The 16,427-nt window shown below is 40.4% G+C and overlaps 1 protein-coding gene across 9 annotated transcripts in view; it reads left to right on the forward strand.

Annotated features, from left to right (window-relative positions):
* dtnbb (dystrobrevin, beta b) overlaps positions 1-16,427 on the forward strand; it is a 37,565-nt gene that overhangs the window by 7,928 nt on the left and 13,210 nt on the right. For 5 of the 9 annotated variants that reach the window (XM_017302438.1, XM_008399119.2, XM_008399124.2 and 2 more), the window contains exons 6-11: positions 1,274-1,359; positions 1,640-1,794; positions 1,901-2,006; positions 2,573-2,739; positions 4,676-4,800; positions 14,441-14,515. In XM_017302438.1, coding sequence (XP_017157927.1) covers positions 1,274-1,359; positions 1,640-1,794; positions 1,901-2,006; positions 2,573-2,739; positions 4,676-4,800; positions 14,441-14,515 — 714 coding nt within the window. The remainder of the gene's footprint in view (positions 1-1,273; positions 1,360-1,639; positions 1,795-1,900; positions 2,007-2,572; positions 2,740-4,675; positions 4,801-14,440; positions 14,516-16,427) is intronic. The other 4 variants (XM_008399123.2, XM_008399125.2, XM_017302437.1 and 1 more) reach the window with 3 other exon arrangements.

The raw sequence follows: 16,427 nt of genomic DNA on the forward strand, positions 1-16,427 counted from the left end.
TATTAAGGCTTTATGTGAAGAAATAACTGCCTACCTTTGACCTTCCTGAAGTCCTGAATTAATTGTGATTCAGCCCTGAACGCTGCCATGCTTGTAGAGACGGCTTAAAACATCTCGAAAAGCAAAACTTGCCTCGATCGAGAACAGATAAAAGCATAAAAGTTATTGACTTCCTTTAGCCTGGGAAGGATTACAAAGCCATTTCTGAGGCCTTGAGGCTCGAGTGAGTCAAAGTCTGAGTCATTGTCCACAAATGGAGAAAACATGGAAGAGTGGTGAACCTTCCCAGCATTGATTGCTACTCATATAGTACATCCACGACAAAAGAGTGACCACAAAAAAAACAAAAAAAAACCACAATCTAAAGTAGCGCAGAGCTCGCCTGCTTCAATTATGGTCGTTGTTTGTGATTCAGCAATTTAAAAGAGACTGGGAGAGTTATGTGGACAAAACCAGTAGAGATTTAAAACCTTAAATCTCTCACATTCATCTGAAAATATCTGGATGATCCTCAAGACCGTTTGAACAATATTCTGTAGACTAACGAGACATAAGTGAAGCTTTTTGGAAGGAGTGTGAACCATTACATCAGGTTTATGATGTACAGAAAGAGAAGTTAAACACGGTGGTGGTGGAGTGATGGTCTGCTTTGACGAAATCATTAATTCTGCTCTCTACCAGAAAAATCCTGAAGGAGAACTATGCGACAAGCTGGTTTTGACCTTAAAAACTCAAACACGTTCGGCTTACGCAGCAGAATGATGATCCTTGGCACGACATCGTGAAGTTTTAAGCGAGGGCCTAGTCAAAGCCTAAACTTAAATCCAACAGAGAGGCTTCACAAATTAGTAATTATGTTCACTTGGTGCTTTCTCCCTTAATGAAATTCTCATTTGAAGCTGCATTTTGTGTTCACTCAGGTTAACTTCATTTTAGTTTGATGATCTTAGACATTCAATTTGACACTAAAGCAAAAACAGGAAAAAAAAATCGTACCTTTTAGGCTTTACTTCTTCATATTTTTATGAACATTTAAAAGATTAATATAACTGATTGTTTTTCTTTTGGTTATTTGCACCACAAAACTTGTATGTCTATGTCACTATTTCTAATTATTTTGAGTATTAGTTTGATTTGTTACACTGATGTGCTAAAACAAGGTTTTTGCTTAAACATAGAAGTTGCAGCGACCCAGCATCAACAATTTTTAATCACAGTGATATTTCTGCTGACAATGTATCTCATTTTCTTCTTTTTTCTCCCTAACATGCAGTGAGAGTCATGGGAAGCTGACCGTTTTCTCAATGAAAGCCATGCTGGCAACGATGTGCGGAGGAAAGATTGTGGACAAACTGCGCTGTGGGTACAATTTTCACTGTCTTAACCGTTTAATGTCAGAGGATTTAAAAATGATTGTAATTTAAGCTTTAGACATCTTCCTTTCCAACCTTATGTCCTCCTGCAGTTCCCTAATTTAAACACAGAGGGGCGCTGTTGAAGCACATACCCTTCATGTATTAGTTGAATGAATTGTGCATGTATTCAGGTTCTGGTGAAATTATGCAAAAGACATCATGGAGCATTTGTTTTTTTCCCTTTCTTTTCTAACAATAAAGCCAAACAATTGCTTGTCCCTCAGACGTTTTTTCACAGATCTCGGACTCAAGCGGAGTCATGGTGTTTGCAAAGTTCGACCAGTTCCTCCGGGAGGTGCTGAAGCTCCCCACGGCGGTGTTCGAGGGCCCGTCGTTCGGCTACACGGAGCATTCGGTGCGGATGTGCTTCCCTCAGCAGGTAGGCCGAGGATAACCGAGAGCTTTATTTTATTTCTTTCTTTTCTCATCTCTTTGTGTTTCGTTGGGGGGAACTGTTTGATTCACTTGCGCCTGTTTCTCTCTAGAAGAAGATTATTCTGAACACATTTCTAGATGTGTTGATGGCAGATCCTCCTCCTCAGTGTCTTGTGTGGCTGCCGCTCATGCACCGACTCGCCAATGTTGAAAATGGTAAGTCGCTATGGTTACTGCGAACGCCGACAGACACAGAAAGTTGCACACCTGCTGTATAAAGCATAACAATTATGTACAAGCTGAAACAAACTTCACAGAGGAATGAAAGGACCGCAGTGTCTTTGTAAAGAAAATGAAAACATTCCCACAACTTGACATTTTTCCCTTGTTCTAAGTAAATCTACCAGTGGAACTACTACTTTTTAAATCAATATCAAGGAGTTATGGATTTAAAACAAGGGTATATCTTGCTGAAAAGTTACTTGTTATTTTAAGTGTACTAAAAACTAGGTAAGATGCAGCGTAAAATAGTTTCCCTAAAGTTTACCCTTCTACTTTCTAAGCATTAATTCAAACCATCTGCTTCGATCTGCTTTGTTTCCAACCTGTTTTGCTGTCCAGTTTCTTGCTTATTCAAAGTGACAAATTAAATGAAAGCACAAAATATTTCCATTATTTATCAAATATCATGAGATATTTCAACAGCAATGACTGGAATGCATAGAAATAAATAAACAAAAAAGATGTAATGACCCAGTTTGTTTTTGCGTTTGTCTGCGCAGTCTTCCATCCGGTGGAATGTTCTTATTGCCGGAGCGAGAGCATGATGGGCTTTCGGTACCGGTGCCAGCAGTGCCACGGCTACCAGCTGTGTCAGAGCTGCTTCTGGCGGGGCCACGCCAACGGCCCCCACAGCAACCAACACCAAATGAAGGAGCACTCGTCCTGGGTAAGGAAACGATCCGCGATCCGCTCCCGGGTTTGCATTACGATTCTGCCGTCTCCGCGCAAATTAAAAGTCAATACCTCTCGTAGGCCGAGGAGTGATTTTATGACAGAACAGCTGTCTGCATGCGGTTAATGGGCTCTCATAACAATCTAAGGGTGGGGCAGCGGAGGTGAGGGGCTTACGAGGTTTAGTTATTTTGAAAATGAAACTGTATTGATCGTGTTACCGCCTTCCCTCGAAGCTCAATCACGATGTCATAAATTGAAAGCAGGGAAGGGATATTACCCTGGATCCCAAATCCATTTCCAATTCTGCAGGAAAGAAAAACAGCTCGTATCGCTTCGGGACTGGAGTGACATGATTGAAAGCATTTAGACACGAAACACAAGTCTGATATGCCAAAAATATATATTTTTTTTGCCACTTATTGTAGGATACGTAGATGCATCTGTACTGGACGTGGTCCTGAAAAGTGAAAAAGTCTCAATTTAAACGAGTCCGAAGCTTTAAGTTGCATCTTAGGTTCCACCTCTCTGACACTGGCAGGTTTTCTTTCTACTGTAGCAGAGTCGCAGAATGCCTATAAAAATAAATATTTATGGCAAAATCCAATCATGTTTTTATCCCTAAAAGCCTCAAGGCGCTCCGTTTACACTACGCCGTCAAACCAGTTTATTGTAAAATTGACTTTGAAGGCATTCTTATTCAGACTGAACATTTCACTTCAAGAAAGTTGAGTATTTCTAATTAAATAACTCATAAGACGTAAATGCAGTTACGAGATAAAGAATAAATAACCCGATTTCAAAGGAGGAGTTTTTATGTCTCCAGATTTGATAGATATTGGTAAAAAGTTTAAAATGAATTGTTACCACAGGTGTGAAACGACACACACTGCAGATTCCACCAGCTTATAGAAAAAAATAGATTAAAAGTTCTATTGAAACAAAACTATGTGCGATAAAATAAACAAAGATATGTGCAACATGCATCAAAAATTACAACTAAAAGATGGGTATTAATTATTTGTCAGAATGATCAGAATAACCCTAAAAAGTTGCACTTTATTACAGTTCTGTCTTATTTCTGTTTCCATGACAAAAACATTTGACCCGAGTAAGTCAGGCAACTACGTATACAAAAACTAATACATGATGTTCGTAAACGTCAGAATAGGAAGGAAAAGAATCTGTATATCTGTATTTTTCAGCTAAAGTAGAAAAGGTTCAGTTTGATTTCACATCAGACATTGAGAAAAAAAGTACTTCCTGTAGTGTATGTTAATGATAAGGTTTGAGGGGTAAAATACTATTGTAAACATGTATGGATGTATAAAGTGTAAATGTGTTTATGTTAACAGCAAGAGATACAGAAATGTAGAGTTGGTGAGGAACAGCTCACTGAATTAGCTTCCAGAGAACCTCATCAATACTGCAAAAACACAAAACCTTTCCAAATCATTTTCATCTGGTTTCTAGTTCAAACATCTTAGTAAACTTAAAATAACGAAAACTAATAACAAGTAGCTTCAGCAAGATGTAGGAGGAGCTTCTTTTTAGTCAATAACTCCTCAATTATTTGTGAAGAACAGCATGTTCCACTGGCAGATTATTTCACTTATGATAAAGGAAAAACATCTTGTTATAAGTGAATTAATTTGCCTATTGAACATGTACTTTTTCATCAATAATAATAAGGAATTAGTGACTAAAAACAAGCTCCTCCTCTATCTTGCTGAAAAGTTACTTGTAAATTAGTTCTAATCTAGAAACCAGATTAGAATTACTCTGTAAGATTTTTATGTTTGAGTGCTTGAGAGAGTAAGACACACCTAGTTACGTAAATAATTTCTGGAGCAGCTTACGTTTGAGCGTACAACACCAAATCCGACCGATCAGGCGAGAGGTGACACTGTTTTTCCCGCCTGCTATCACAGAAGTCTCCGGCCAAAAAGCTGAGCCATGCCATCAGCAAATCTCTGGGCTGCGTCCCCATCGGAGAGCCGCCGCACCCCGTGTTCCCCGAGCAGGCCGAGCGACCTCAGGAGCTCACCCACACCGTGTAAGTGCTACTCCCAACGCATTACCTGCTGCTGTGTCGATGAGCAGCGCAGTAGGAATCGATGTGCTCATGACACGGAATCCGTTTCCATCGTGTAACGTTTTCCATCGTCTCACTGCGCCATCATCACACCGGCTTACAGCATCTCGACTCACTAAGACGTTCAGTCCCAGGGACGTGTGAGTTGCTGCGCAGGCTGCTAACAGCTCAGTCATCTCCATCAATCTGTTGGAGACCGTCATTGTGAGATTGACGGTGCCGTCAATCTCACATGGCTGTGAGGCTCCTGGAAGCCGTTATAGGAAATGCGTTATGTTCTGCTGCCGTCTTTAACTCTGCGCTCATCGCTGAGTTCCCCTTCATGTTTTCCTTCTGCGTTGTTTCTCTGCAACTCTTTTGCTTCTCACATAAGAAAAAATGTAAGCAGAGCTGCAACTATCGATTCGTAATCGATTAATCTATTGATTATTCTGACGATTAATCGATTAATTGACTTAAAAAACACCTGTAAGATTCTGTGGGCTTCTCATTTAGGACTTTTTTTTATACATTAGAAATGCATAAAAGATGCAAACAAAACAAATGTATTCTTTTTTTAATAAGAAAATACAAAAAATGTTATTGCCTGAAATTTAATAAGACAGCATTTCTTCAGCGAAAGGTTTAATCATTTTTAGCTAAAGGATTCATCTGCAGCTAAAAAAATATTTCTGACATCAACATGTAAAAAATTAATCCCTTTCTGCTCAGCTTAGCAGGTCCTAATAGGAGATTTTTTTTTACAGTATTTGAACTAGATGAAGCTAAAATTGTGTCACCTGAGTTCTAGGTAGAACATATTTACAGACAAAGGTATTTTTTCTCTTAAGTGCAATATATATATATTTGCACATTTTTGGGTTCATTTCTGCTCTGAGTATGTTGTTCTACTTTCCAGTTAACCATTAATCGGTTACTAAATTAGTTAATTCATTCATTTCACTGATCGATTCATCATGATTAATCTAATTAATCGTTTTAGCCTTAAGTTTAAGATTTCAGCTTTAAAGACGTGACAAATGGGTTTACCAGCGCCAGGCCCCAACCCGAAACAGCTCAACTTTCTGACCTGACTTTCCAACATTTCCGATCGCTTTTTGCCGTAACAGGAAGCTCCTTCGCTCGCCACGCACGACTATCAATCTGAGCCGTCTTTTTATGCCTTTGCTGCAGGCAAGTGTCAGTGAGTAAATGATAGAGAGTTGCGTTTTAGCAGGAGAGCGTAGCTCAGTAAATGCCAGGCAAACAGACAGAACGATACATTCCTTTCTGTTTTCCGGCATGATGGATACCATCAGCTCCAAATGAGTTCTCACTCCCAGGCTCCTCCCACCGGCAGGAAGTTTTCTCTGTTTTCTTTTTTTGTTTTTTTTCTGCACTCTGTTGAAATGTATGCATTTGAGATGCATATAACATTTGCATACATTACAATTCATCACCGAGTGGAGAACAAACAGTGTTTTTAGAGACGAGGCGATTGGATTAGATTGTGCCATGTAGGCTGTGTAGCATGAAATTACATCACACAAGAAGATTAATAGCGATAAAAAGAAATACAATTTGTGGCCAAGACTATGTCAGATTAAATCTTTCCAGCGTCCTCAGCACACATTTATCTATTCTGTTCCCTGTTATTGTTCTTTTCTCTCTTTTTTTTTTATGAGGTTTGTTTTTTTACAAGATTCGCCCTAAAAGAGTAAATCCTGCCACAGAGTCCTAAATGCCCTTCGGCGTACGTTTTTCTTTATCTAAACTGTTGTTTTTTTTGATGAATTATCAAAACATACAAGGGGGTACCCAAAAGTTTCCAGAATGACACTGCTGCACACGCAGTTTTTGTAGTACACGATTCTGCCCCTAGTCATTTGTTCAACCACGCCTTCTCAATCAGTGTGCCAAGCTGCGTTGATGTGGAAGGTTTCTTCTACCCGCAGTGAATTTTCTTGGAAGAGCTGTTTTGTCTAGCCATCGTTTTTCTTCATGGAGAAGTTTTATGAGCAGCGTGCGGCTGAAGCTTTGCTTCATGCTCGGGAAAAAAGCATCGGAAACCGTTCAAATGTTGAAGGCCGCTTACAAGGATGACGCTATGTGTCAAGCTCAAGTTTACTCGTGGTTCACCCTCTTTAAAAATGGCGAAATTTCAATTGATGATCAACCGCTTTTGTCCCCGAGCAGCGCACAGCTGTTAAGTTTTGCTTCCTCGTATTCTGATACCTGAATAAGAAATTTGAAGCTTTGTGTGTCAACCTGATAATGAGGAAGCAACTTTAACTACAGACACCCTGCGTGCACTTTGCAATTTCTGCGTAAGGGTTGTTTAATTCAGACGGAAATTTCAGGAACTCTTGGCTGTTTTGTTTTTCTCGAAAGGACAAAGTGCTTTCTCATGCACTTGTAGATGACATTTTAGCGGGTTTTTTTTGTTTGTTTTTATATGGAGCGAGTGGGTGTTTACTGACTTTTAGAAAAATGGATGTGACAGTTGCCCCTTGTTACTTGTTTCTTGATCTTTTTGCCTCGGTAGCTGGATCTCTCGCAAGGAGCGGCGTGGGGGGGAAGCTCTGCTTTTCTTTGAATTATAAATAAAATATTGTTGACTGCAAGAAAGTGTATATTTGCTTATGTACCCGAGGATGGATGAATCAGCCATGCAGCCAAAGAAAATGTGTTGTTAGTTTCTCTTTTTTATTTTTTTTAATTTTATTTTACAAGCTAGCATATGTAAAACGCTGTCACATCTTTTTAGGCTTGTCCTTGAAAACGTTTTCTTTGTATCCATTACAAGATCCTATAAAAAACATAAATAATTCAGTAGTAACCAACCTGATATAAAACTGACAATAAAATCAGCAACTAATGTGCTGACATGTGTTGAAGTTTTCCAGTCAATACATGTGTTTTTTGTTCAACTTTCAACTTCTTGTTGATATTCTTAAAAAAAAAAAAAAAAAGACATCGACGGTCTTTGCAGAGCAGAGAAGGTCACAACATGGCTCCCATTGTGTTCGGTGTAGGTGACATTATGCATTAAACTCACGCAGTGAGACAGTGGTGGTGTGTGGAGCAGCGTAGTCACTAATCCACAATGTGTGGCTCAGGTTCACCGGCTTCGTATTGCTGATCTGAGGACTACAAAGGAGCGGCTACGCTGCGACCTAATTGTGTGCTCACCAGGAGGCCATCAAAGTAATTAAAAAGTGCTTTCTTGGTGGCAAAAGCGACATTGCACCGCTCTGCCTGCTACCAAAAAGTACTTAACCAAGCAGCTGAGACAAAAACATCACAGGCTACATGCTAATAAGTACAGCACCACGATCGAGGGAGAACGTTTAGTTTTTGGCAGCTGATGCCTCCATCCAGGAAGATGTAGCGTCTCTGGAGAGAAAAAACATAAAGATAACATCTTAAATAACAGCAGATAATGCGAGCCGGAGAATAGTAGAAGAAGAAAGTAGCAGAGTGAGGAAAAGTGATCAGTTTGTCCTCCAGTGGCAAAGTTTTGGATCATCAAGTTTTTATCTACATTTTGTGGACGTCCTGAGACTCATTCAGTCTTGAAGTAACAAACGTTTGGCCTGGTGTTTCCCCTGTTGTATCCTGGAGGAGAAAGAGAGAGACGGCTAACACAGATGGGCATTTTAAAGAATTGGTGGGTGAATGGATAAGTAATCTCCATATCATTCACGACTCCTGAATCTTTTACCTCCTGCCTCATTGGCTGAATCGTACAGATCCCAGTAGCCTGAGACAGAAACTCTAAAACTAGCGGCAAGTTGGATAAACATTGTTTTCGATGAGCTGTAATTTCATATTATAAGTCCCCATCATATCTCAGGTGTGCGTGTGTGTGAGTGTTGACAAAGCCTGTGTGTGTGTGCGCGTGCGTGTGTGCGCGTGCGCGCGTGTGGGTGTGTGTGTGTGTGTGAGTGAGTGTGTGTGTGTGTGTGTGTGTGTGTGTGTGTGTGTGTGTGTGTGTGTGTGTGTGTGTGTGTGTGTGCGCGTGTGTGCGAGTGTTGACAAAGCCTGTGTCAGAACGCCTGGCAGAATCAGGCTATAGCGTCAGGTTTGATCAGGCCACCCAAATCGAACGGACACGCGCTCCCCTGCTGTGCCAACCCTCGCAACGCCCTCTGACAAAGTGCTGCTGTTCCCGTGCTATTTTGAAATATTTACCGGCGTCTGAAGCGACGTCTAACCGAGAACTGAGCTGTGAGTTTTTCTCCTCTCTCAAAGTGTCAGGTAAGATTGTTGGGGATTTGTTGTTTGGAAGAGGATGCATCGGTTTGGGAGCCACCGTTTGTCTGAGAAGCTTCCTCTCACAGACATAGCGAGCTCCGCTTCTGTCAAAGTGACTCACACAGGCATTGTCTGTACTTTGCATTCAACTTTAATACATGCTGTTGTGACAAATCGTGAGTCACATTCAAAATTCAGAAGGTAAATTTCGCTTCACCATAAATTCTTTAGAAATTCATTCATTTTTTAAAACGTATGCCCCTGCTTTACAACTTGAAGTTATCTCCTGGTCAACGCAAAAATACATTGGCGCCATTAAAACCGAGATATGAGGCATGTAATTGGCCATCCTGAGATTTGAAGGATTAAGTTTTCATAATGGCGGTCTTGAAATTTTGGAGGCTGACGCTAAGGGCAAGTCATTTCAAGGTTTCTAATGTCTTGAAACAGCTTGAATCACAAATTCATCAACTGTTTCTATGACTGACATTTCATCAACCACTGAAATTTCATCATATTTGCATCGAACAGTTATTTACAAAAACTCAAATTAATAATAAGAACTGGAATAGAGGCTAGTCAATAAGTCAATAACAATATGTATTGCGATAGACACATACGGTAATAACGATAGAATTTTCAATCATTTCACTGAACTCAGATTCAGAACCGCACAGAATTCTGGGAGATGTAGGCAGAGGAAAAGCTTCAGCTTCTCAACCTCTCATGGCCAGCTGAGCAAGCTGTGTGGCTTCAGCTGACTCATTCAGTCTTGAAGTAACAAGACTTTGGTTACCTAGCAACAACCTGTTTAAGGTTTCGCCTCACAGCTACTTACGACTGAAAACCACCGACGTGAAGCGGAAACTGTGAGTAAAACAAGAAACGTCACTTCTCTAGTTTGGAAGTATTTCAGATATTTAAAAAAAATAAAAATAAAAAATACTCGATAATTATATCGACCGATATGAAACGATTAAATCGTGGTAGGCTTTTCAGCCATATTGTCCATTAACTCCCATCCTTAGCACTCTGCCATTCTTTTCTTTAACATGTAATTTATTTTTGTAGCCTTTTGCATCATTTCCTGTTCTTAAGTGAATCACACATCATTCTTGCTGCCACACTTGAATCTGCACAGTTATGGTGACCTAATTCTGTAGCAGTGCTTGTTGATGTGTCACATGTTAGAGCTATCCTACCTGCTTCTCATGATCCCGTCACTTTGATTCGGTCTCATAATCCACTGTCAAGCGTCAATCCGCTTGACAGTGGATTGACGGCGGCAGGATGTGATCAGCTGTTTTCCTTCCGCCTCAGGTGGAAATATTTGAGCTTAGTTCCTCACAGTCTAATGCAGCAGATAATTTGAGTAACATAAGGAGCTGGTGCTCTGACTTCTTTCACGGTTTGTGACAGACAATAGAGTCACTTTAGTGGAGAGGCGACCTTTGAACCCAGATTTTTTTAAGTCAAGGAGGTTGTTTTGAGAGATCTGTTCAAAGTCCGCCCCTCCAATGGCTTTGGATGGAAACAGGAGAGACTGGTTGGTAGTTCTCCATGGGTCTGAAGGAGAATATAATAGTCCAAGCATGTTTGAGTCCGGTGGGAAATGTACCTGATGTCAGAGAAGCGTTAATTACATGTGAGTTAGTAGAAGCTATTGAGTGGGGTAGATTAATAGGAAAAAGGTCCAATGCACATGTAGTATGATTACATGTGAGACGTTTATTCACACTTTCCTCAGTCAGAGGGCTAAGTGAACAAAATGATGCTGTAGGACTTCTGCTTGCTGAGTTAAAGACACTTTTGATTAGGGGAGGTTTGGTTAGTTTGGTAAACTCTTTTCTTGTATCTGAATCTGTGAGTGGCAGGGGATTAAATAGACTTTTTAAGTTCTAAGAAAATAATTTCTGGGTGTCCAGAGAAAGATGACAACATGGCCTAGAATCTTGTTAGATCTGCAGGATTTTTTTTGATTTGCAGCATTTCCTATTTGCAGCTCGGACGTTGCTACGCAGTGAGCGGAGGGCATCATTGAGCCACTGAGTGGGTTTGGTGGATAGATGACAAGGACTATTTAGACAAGAGCTCAATGACTCTTTGGCATCAGTAACATTGAGAATGTGATGGAGGTTTGAAGAGCAGGGGGTCGAAGCAGGATCTTCCCAGGAGAGCCATCAGAAAAGTGCATAAAGTGCCTGTGAAAATGAGATTTAGCTCTTTGGTAACCTTGTGAGTTGGAAGACTGAGGACCAGTTGTAGCTCAAACAAGTGAAGTGATGATTGAAAAATTTGATGAGTCATGATTGCCAAGGTGGAAATTCGCATAATCAGGAACAAGGGACAGAAGAGAGCACTCTTCTAGAAAGTCATTGAGGTATCCTGCAGGGTGACATGCGACGTACGATAAACGATTTTAACCTGTGCAGGATGGGATGTTGGTCCAAGCTGACGTATTCGATTATGGGTATCAGTTGTTCGCATTTCCATTTGATGGAAATTAGCAGGTCCATTTCACCACCTTACCTAAAGAGGGATGGGAGAATGTGTGGTTCGTCATATCTTTGATACAAATATGCCAAAACATTGTGCTGCTGAGTTTTGTGAGGACTTTAAAGAATAGAATACATTAACCTGTTAGTATCTGTCATATTTCCTGATGACAAGGCACCACCCTTCCCACTTCTAGCGTTTTCGAAGTCAATGCTGGGGGCGAAGGGACAAGAAGGCACGGAGCTGCACTTCCAGGGAAAAAAATAGCTTTCACTCCGTGATGTTAATTGCCTTGGCTAATGGCTCTTTTATTCAGGAAATTTGTTTCCTATTACTTCATTCAACCTTGTCATGATAAATGAGTAATGGCACTGTTCATTCTAAATGAATGAATATTCCATCAATACCGTCGCTGCTTCGGCAGCCATATTGTGCTGTTCGTTTACATTAGCCTCCGTTTGGTGAAAATGATTAAGATATTAACTGAATCACAAAACAGGAAGACACAACAGAAAAGGATCTTCCTAAAAGACTCTTGTAAAATTTTCATCTCATTTCACATGATAACCACATAATAAATGACAACAAACTACATAACATAGCAATGTGGTGTTCAACTGTTCAGTTAGCTAAGTCAGAGGTTCCCAAACTGTGGGGTGTGCCCCCGAGGAGGGGCACTGTGCCATTGCAGGGGGGGGCAAGGGATGGATGAAGCCAAAAATGCACAAAGCAATGAAAAGATGTGCATTAAAAGACCTTAACAGAGTACCAATTTTAGTTTACTTAATCAGTCAACAATGTCTGCAGCTCAGAGCATCCAAAAATAAACTTAATCTCCCACCGCTATCAAAGTTCTCCATTACAGATTAGACACTAACTCCTTCAAACCTTTTTGCAGAACCTCGCCTAAAATATTCTCCTGATCTAGCCCATTAGTTTCCCGTGTCTCGCTGAGCCACAAGAAATGAATATATTGCACTGTCTGTCATTCAGGAGAAACGGGCCTTAGCGCATTGCAGGCTTTGATCTTTTTAATGCCTGAATGTTGACCTCTGAGACACTGGATAGAGGTCTGGGCTGGACGTCCTCAATCAACTTCATGCAGGTAATGAGCCACGGAGCCGTAGGCAATTATGCGAGCGAGTTGAGCTGCGTTTTAGATTCGACTTATTTTAGATAAAAGTACTAAAACCCAAACATAAAAATGAGGGTTTTTTTTTTTATTGGACCCTGCTGTTACACATGAGTTGCATTAATAGATTCAAAAAAGGGGCTGAAGATTATTTTTAGAAGTCTCGCGCTGAGGAGCTTTGATTTATGTAACTTGCTGAAGGTAAAGGGAGGAGTTGAGATATGTAAATGTAAATATACTTGCAACCAGAGATGAGCACTCTGTGCACAATTCTAAATAAGACACATTTTGTATTTTTATTTATTTTTTTTATCTACTAGCAGTTTTGGCTAAGCTAAAGCAAAACGACATTTCCCCATTTTGCAGCATGTCTGCATGTGGCAAGGCGAAGAGACAGAGTCAGAGCGGAGCCTCAGAGAGGGGAAAGGAGCTTGAGTGAGACATAGAAAATCTACGTCGTCACAAAGTCACGTGACTGCCGAGTTTCCTTGGAGACAGCAGCAGTGTAGTACATTGAGATGCTCGCCTGCTCAGTTGAGGACAGATTAGGCATCTGGCAGCAGCAGCAGCAGCAGTGGTTGGATGTGTTTTGCCACCGAGGCAGGCGCTCTCTCTCCCCGCAGAGGTAAGTCTCGGACCTCGTCCTTTGACTCCAGCTGCTTCTAAGGCGATTTGATGACCGATAAATCTTTTTTTATGTAACTGTTTTCCATAATGTTTGTTTTTTTTCATGAAGGACAGAAATAGTATATGCAAGGTTCAGCGCTCACACTTTTCCTTTTACTCTCCTGATGCAAAAATAGTGGAAAGTTGTAGCAAATGGCTTTGATGAAAGAAGAGAGCAGATGAATTATTCGTGTGTTTCTCTAATCTAATGTGTATTATCAAGTATTTAAACAGAAAATATTAAACAGAAAAGTGTTTGTGAGGAGATAATCCTGTTTAAATGTTTTTTTTTATTTATTTCTGTTTAGTTTTGAAAGTAGAATCATGCAAAAAAAAACAAACCCTGCATGATGCTATTAACAACAGTATTGTCTATAAATTCCTGTGTCAGTACAGAGGAGTTCTCCACAGGGCTCTGCCTTCTGTGTCATAGTGAGAGATGTAAATAAAGCCAAACAGAATCGAGGCTAATAACTACAAGGTGCAGATTCAGAGGATGCAAATCCAGAGATGTGCAGACCTCCGCGTTTTTGTGAGCGGCTGCTGTTTTGATCCGTTAATGAGAGTCCGTGCCCTGAGAGTTCGAGTCCTGGCGAGCCCCGACACGAATCCAGACACCATATGGGCCGCGTTGCTTTGTTTACTCTCTCAAATTACCTCCCACAATGTCACCTTCTACTGTTTTATTGGTGCCGTTTTGTTTTTTTGTTTTTTTTCCCTAGACTAGTGGTTTAATTAGAATCCTTGTTTGCTGTTGTTGCTCTTGCACTTGTTAATTAGAGTTGAGCTAATTGCCTAAAAACATCTAAATCAGTTGCAGGAAAGTTGATTATATCACAATTTTCCTTTTTTTTTTTTTTTTTGGTGCACCACATTCTGTGGGTTTTAATGATTCCTCTTCCTGTTTCGCTCTTTCGTTATTTTACTTACAGTTGGATGAAGCTGAAGTTAGAATAGCTTGATTTATGATTATTAATAAAAATGCAAATTGTTCTCCTCCTGTTCCCGGTGTCAAGCAGCATAGACCTCTGCGGCGTAGCATTAAAAACCTCTAATCTTGTCTTGTTTTAGTCAGCCGAAAGCAGCGACCAACAACATGAACGACACAATGCTCATGTCCTCTGGTGCACCCACTCCTACCAAAAGGTAAGCTTTTTGACAATATGACTGCAATCTCCCCCATAACTGACAACACAAGGACCAGATTTAAGGTACTCCAAAGTTTTGGAGAGTTTCAAAACTGATAAAATATTTACCTGTGATCCTTTTTACTGCAACACCAGACCAGAATTTTCCCTCTCAGTATGAGCATAAAGAGACCTAGCATTCTGCTGTCCTAACCAGTCAACTAGCTAAAGAAGGCTTCCACACTTAGCCATGAATGAGGAAAAGTTACCAAAAAAATCAGTTTATTTCCAGTCACACACACACAAATAGTTCTGGCATTGAAAACATCACTCTTATTAAGATAACTAGAGATATTAGATCATAAATGACAAGCTAAGAGGATATCTGTTAAGCTAGTGAGTTTAGGCTAGTTAGACGCTAGCTATGACAGGGTTGCAATTGCATACAATCAAACTTTATTTTTGTTTTCTTGGGATATTTTGTGATAGGTCAACACAAAACAGCACGTAATTGTAAATTCAATAGTAATGTTGAATGGTTTCGACAGTTTTTACAAAAAAAAACTAAAAATGTGTCAAACATAGAACATTGTGGATCTACATGCCAAATATGTGGCAAAAAAAATAGTACTGCACATCAATCCTGAACACATGAACCCCAAGGTAAAAGATGGCAATGGCAGCATTATGCCATGGTTGTTTTTTTTTGTTTTGTTTTGTTTTAGAAAAAAAATACTAATACATAAACCTAAAATTATACATAGATATTTGTCCAAAATTGAACCTTTTGGGTCTACATTGTAAATGTGTGGCAAAAAACACAACATCCTCAGCATTATGCCATCAGGATGGCTGTTTTTTACGTCACTCTTATGTCGCTATGCACTAGATTACGTCCGAAAAAGTCTTAGTAAAATACCTCAAAGTTTGTGATTGTATTGTGAGAAAAAGTAAAAAGTTCAGGGGTTATAAGGAATACATCTGAGGCACTCTATCAACTTCTTATGAACGCTTTACTCTCTAAAGAACAGCTCAGCAAAATTGTGTGGTAACGTGCTCATGAAAGCAAGTAAGCATAAAATTTTGCTTCATTTTAAATCAAAATGCCAAAGTCAATATAATGTTTTTGCAGCAGCAGGACTACATCTTATTTTTCTGTTAACTTTTACGATCGATGATATCTAACCATGACTTTTTCTTTTGTTTTGTTTTACTCACAGTTACTCTAAAAATTATGATCGCAGTTCTGGCCTCGAAACGACAAATTACCTCCATAAGTCGCCCTCAAAAAATCCATATAAATCCTTTTTAATCACTCCTGAATTGAGCCCGCGCTTAAAATAGACGACAGATTGTCTCTGATCAGAATGAGAACAGCAAATCATACCCCCTCTTTGCACATATTTTTGCCTCCGAGAAGCGTGACCTTCCGGGTGTATTTTTAGTTAGAAAATATGCTCTGCTGTCACAGTGAATTTGTGATCACGTCTACCTAACAGGATGGCATGACAAAGAGATTATGATGGAGCCGGATGGAGCCTGGTCGCTCTAAGAGCCTCCTCTCATTTCAGTCCATCTCGTGTGAGAGCCTGGACTCTGGCATCATTATTTTCTCACAGCGGGTAACGAAGCTCTGTGGTTATGAAGCCGGCGACGGAGCAGAGCGCTTTGAGGGGAGCTGCGACGTAAACGCGTCCTCTACCCGCAGGTCTAGATTTTCCCCGTCTCGTGTGCGCCGTATCGCTCCTGCAAATCTTTCTGGCAATTTTTGCTCCTGAGATCAGAGCGCTCAGAGACTCGGGAGCTGCAAGACGACGACTTTGTCGGAAATCTGGGGGGAGACCGTGAACGAAGGGGGTGTGGAAGTCTCAGGCAGAGTCATCAGCCTTCACCAAGGACTTTGTCAGCTGAAGGGCAGCTGGAAAACTAGA

The sequence above is a fragment of the Poecilia reticulata genome, linkage group LG22 (assembly GCF_000633615.1).
Source record: "Poecilia reticulata strain Guanapo linkage group LG22, Guppy_female_1.0+MT, whole genome shotgun sequence".
Classification (NCBI taxonomy): Eukaryota; Metazoa; Chordata; class Actinopteri; order Cyprinodontiformes; family Poeciliidae; genus Poecilia; species Poecilia reticulata.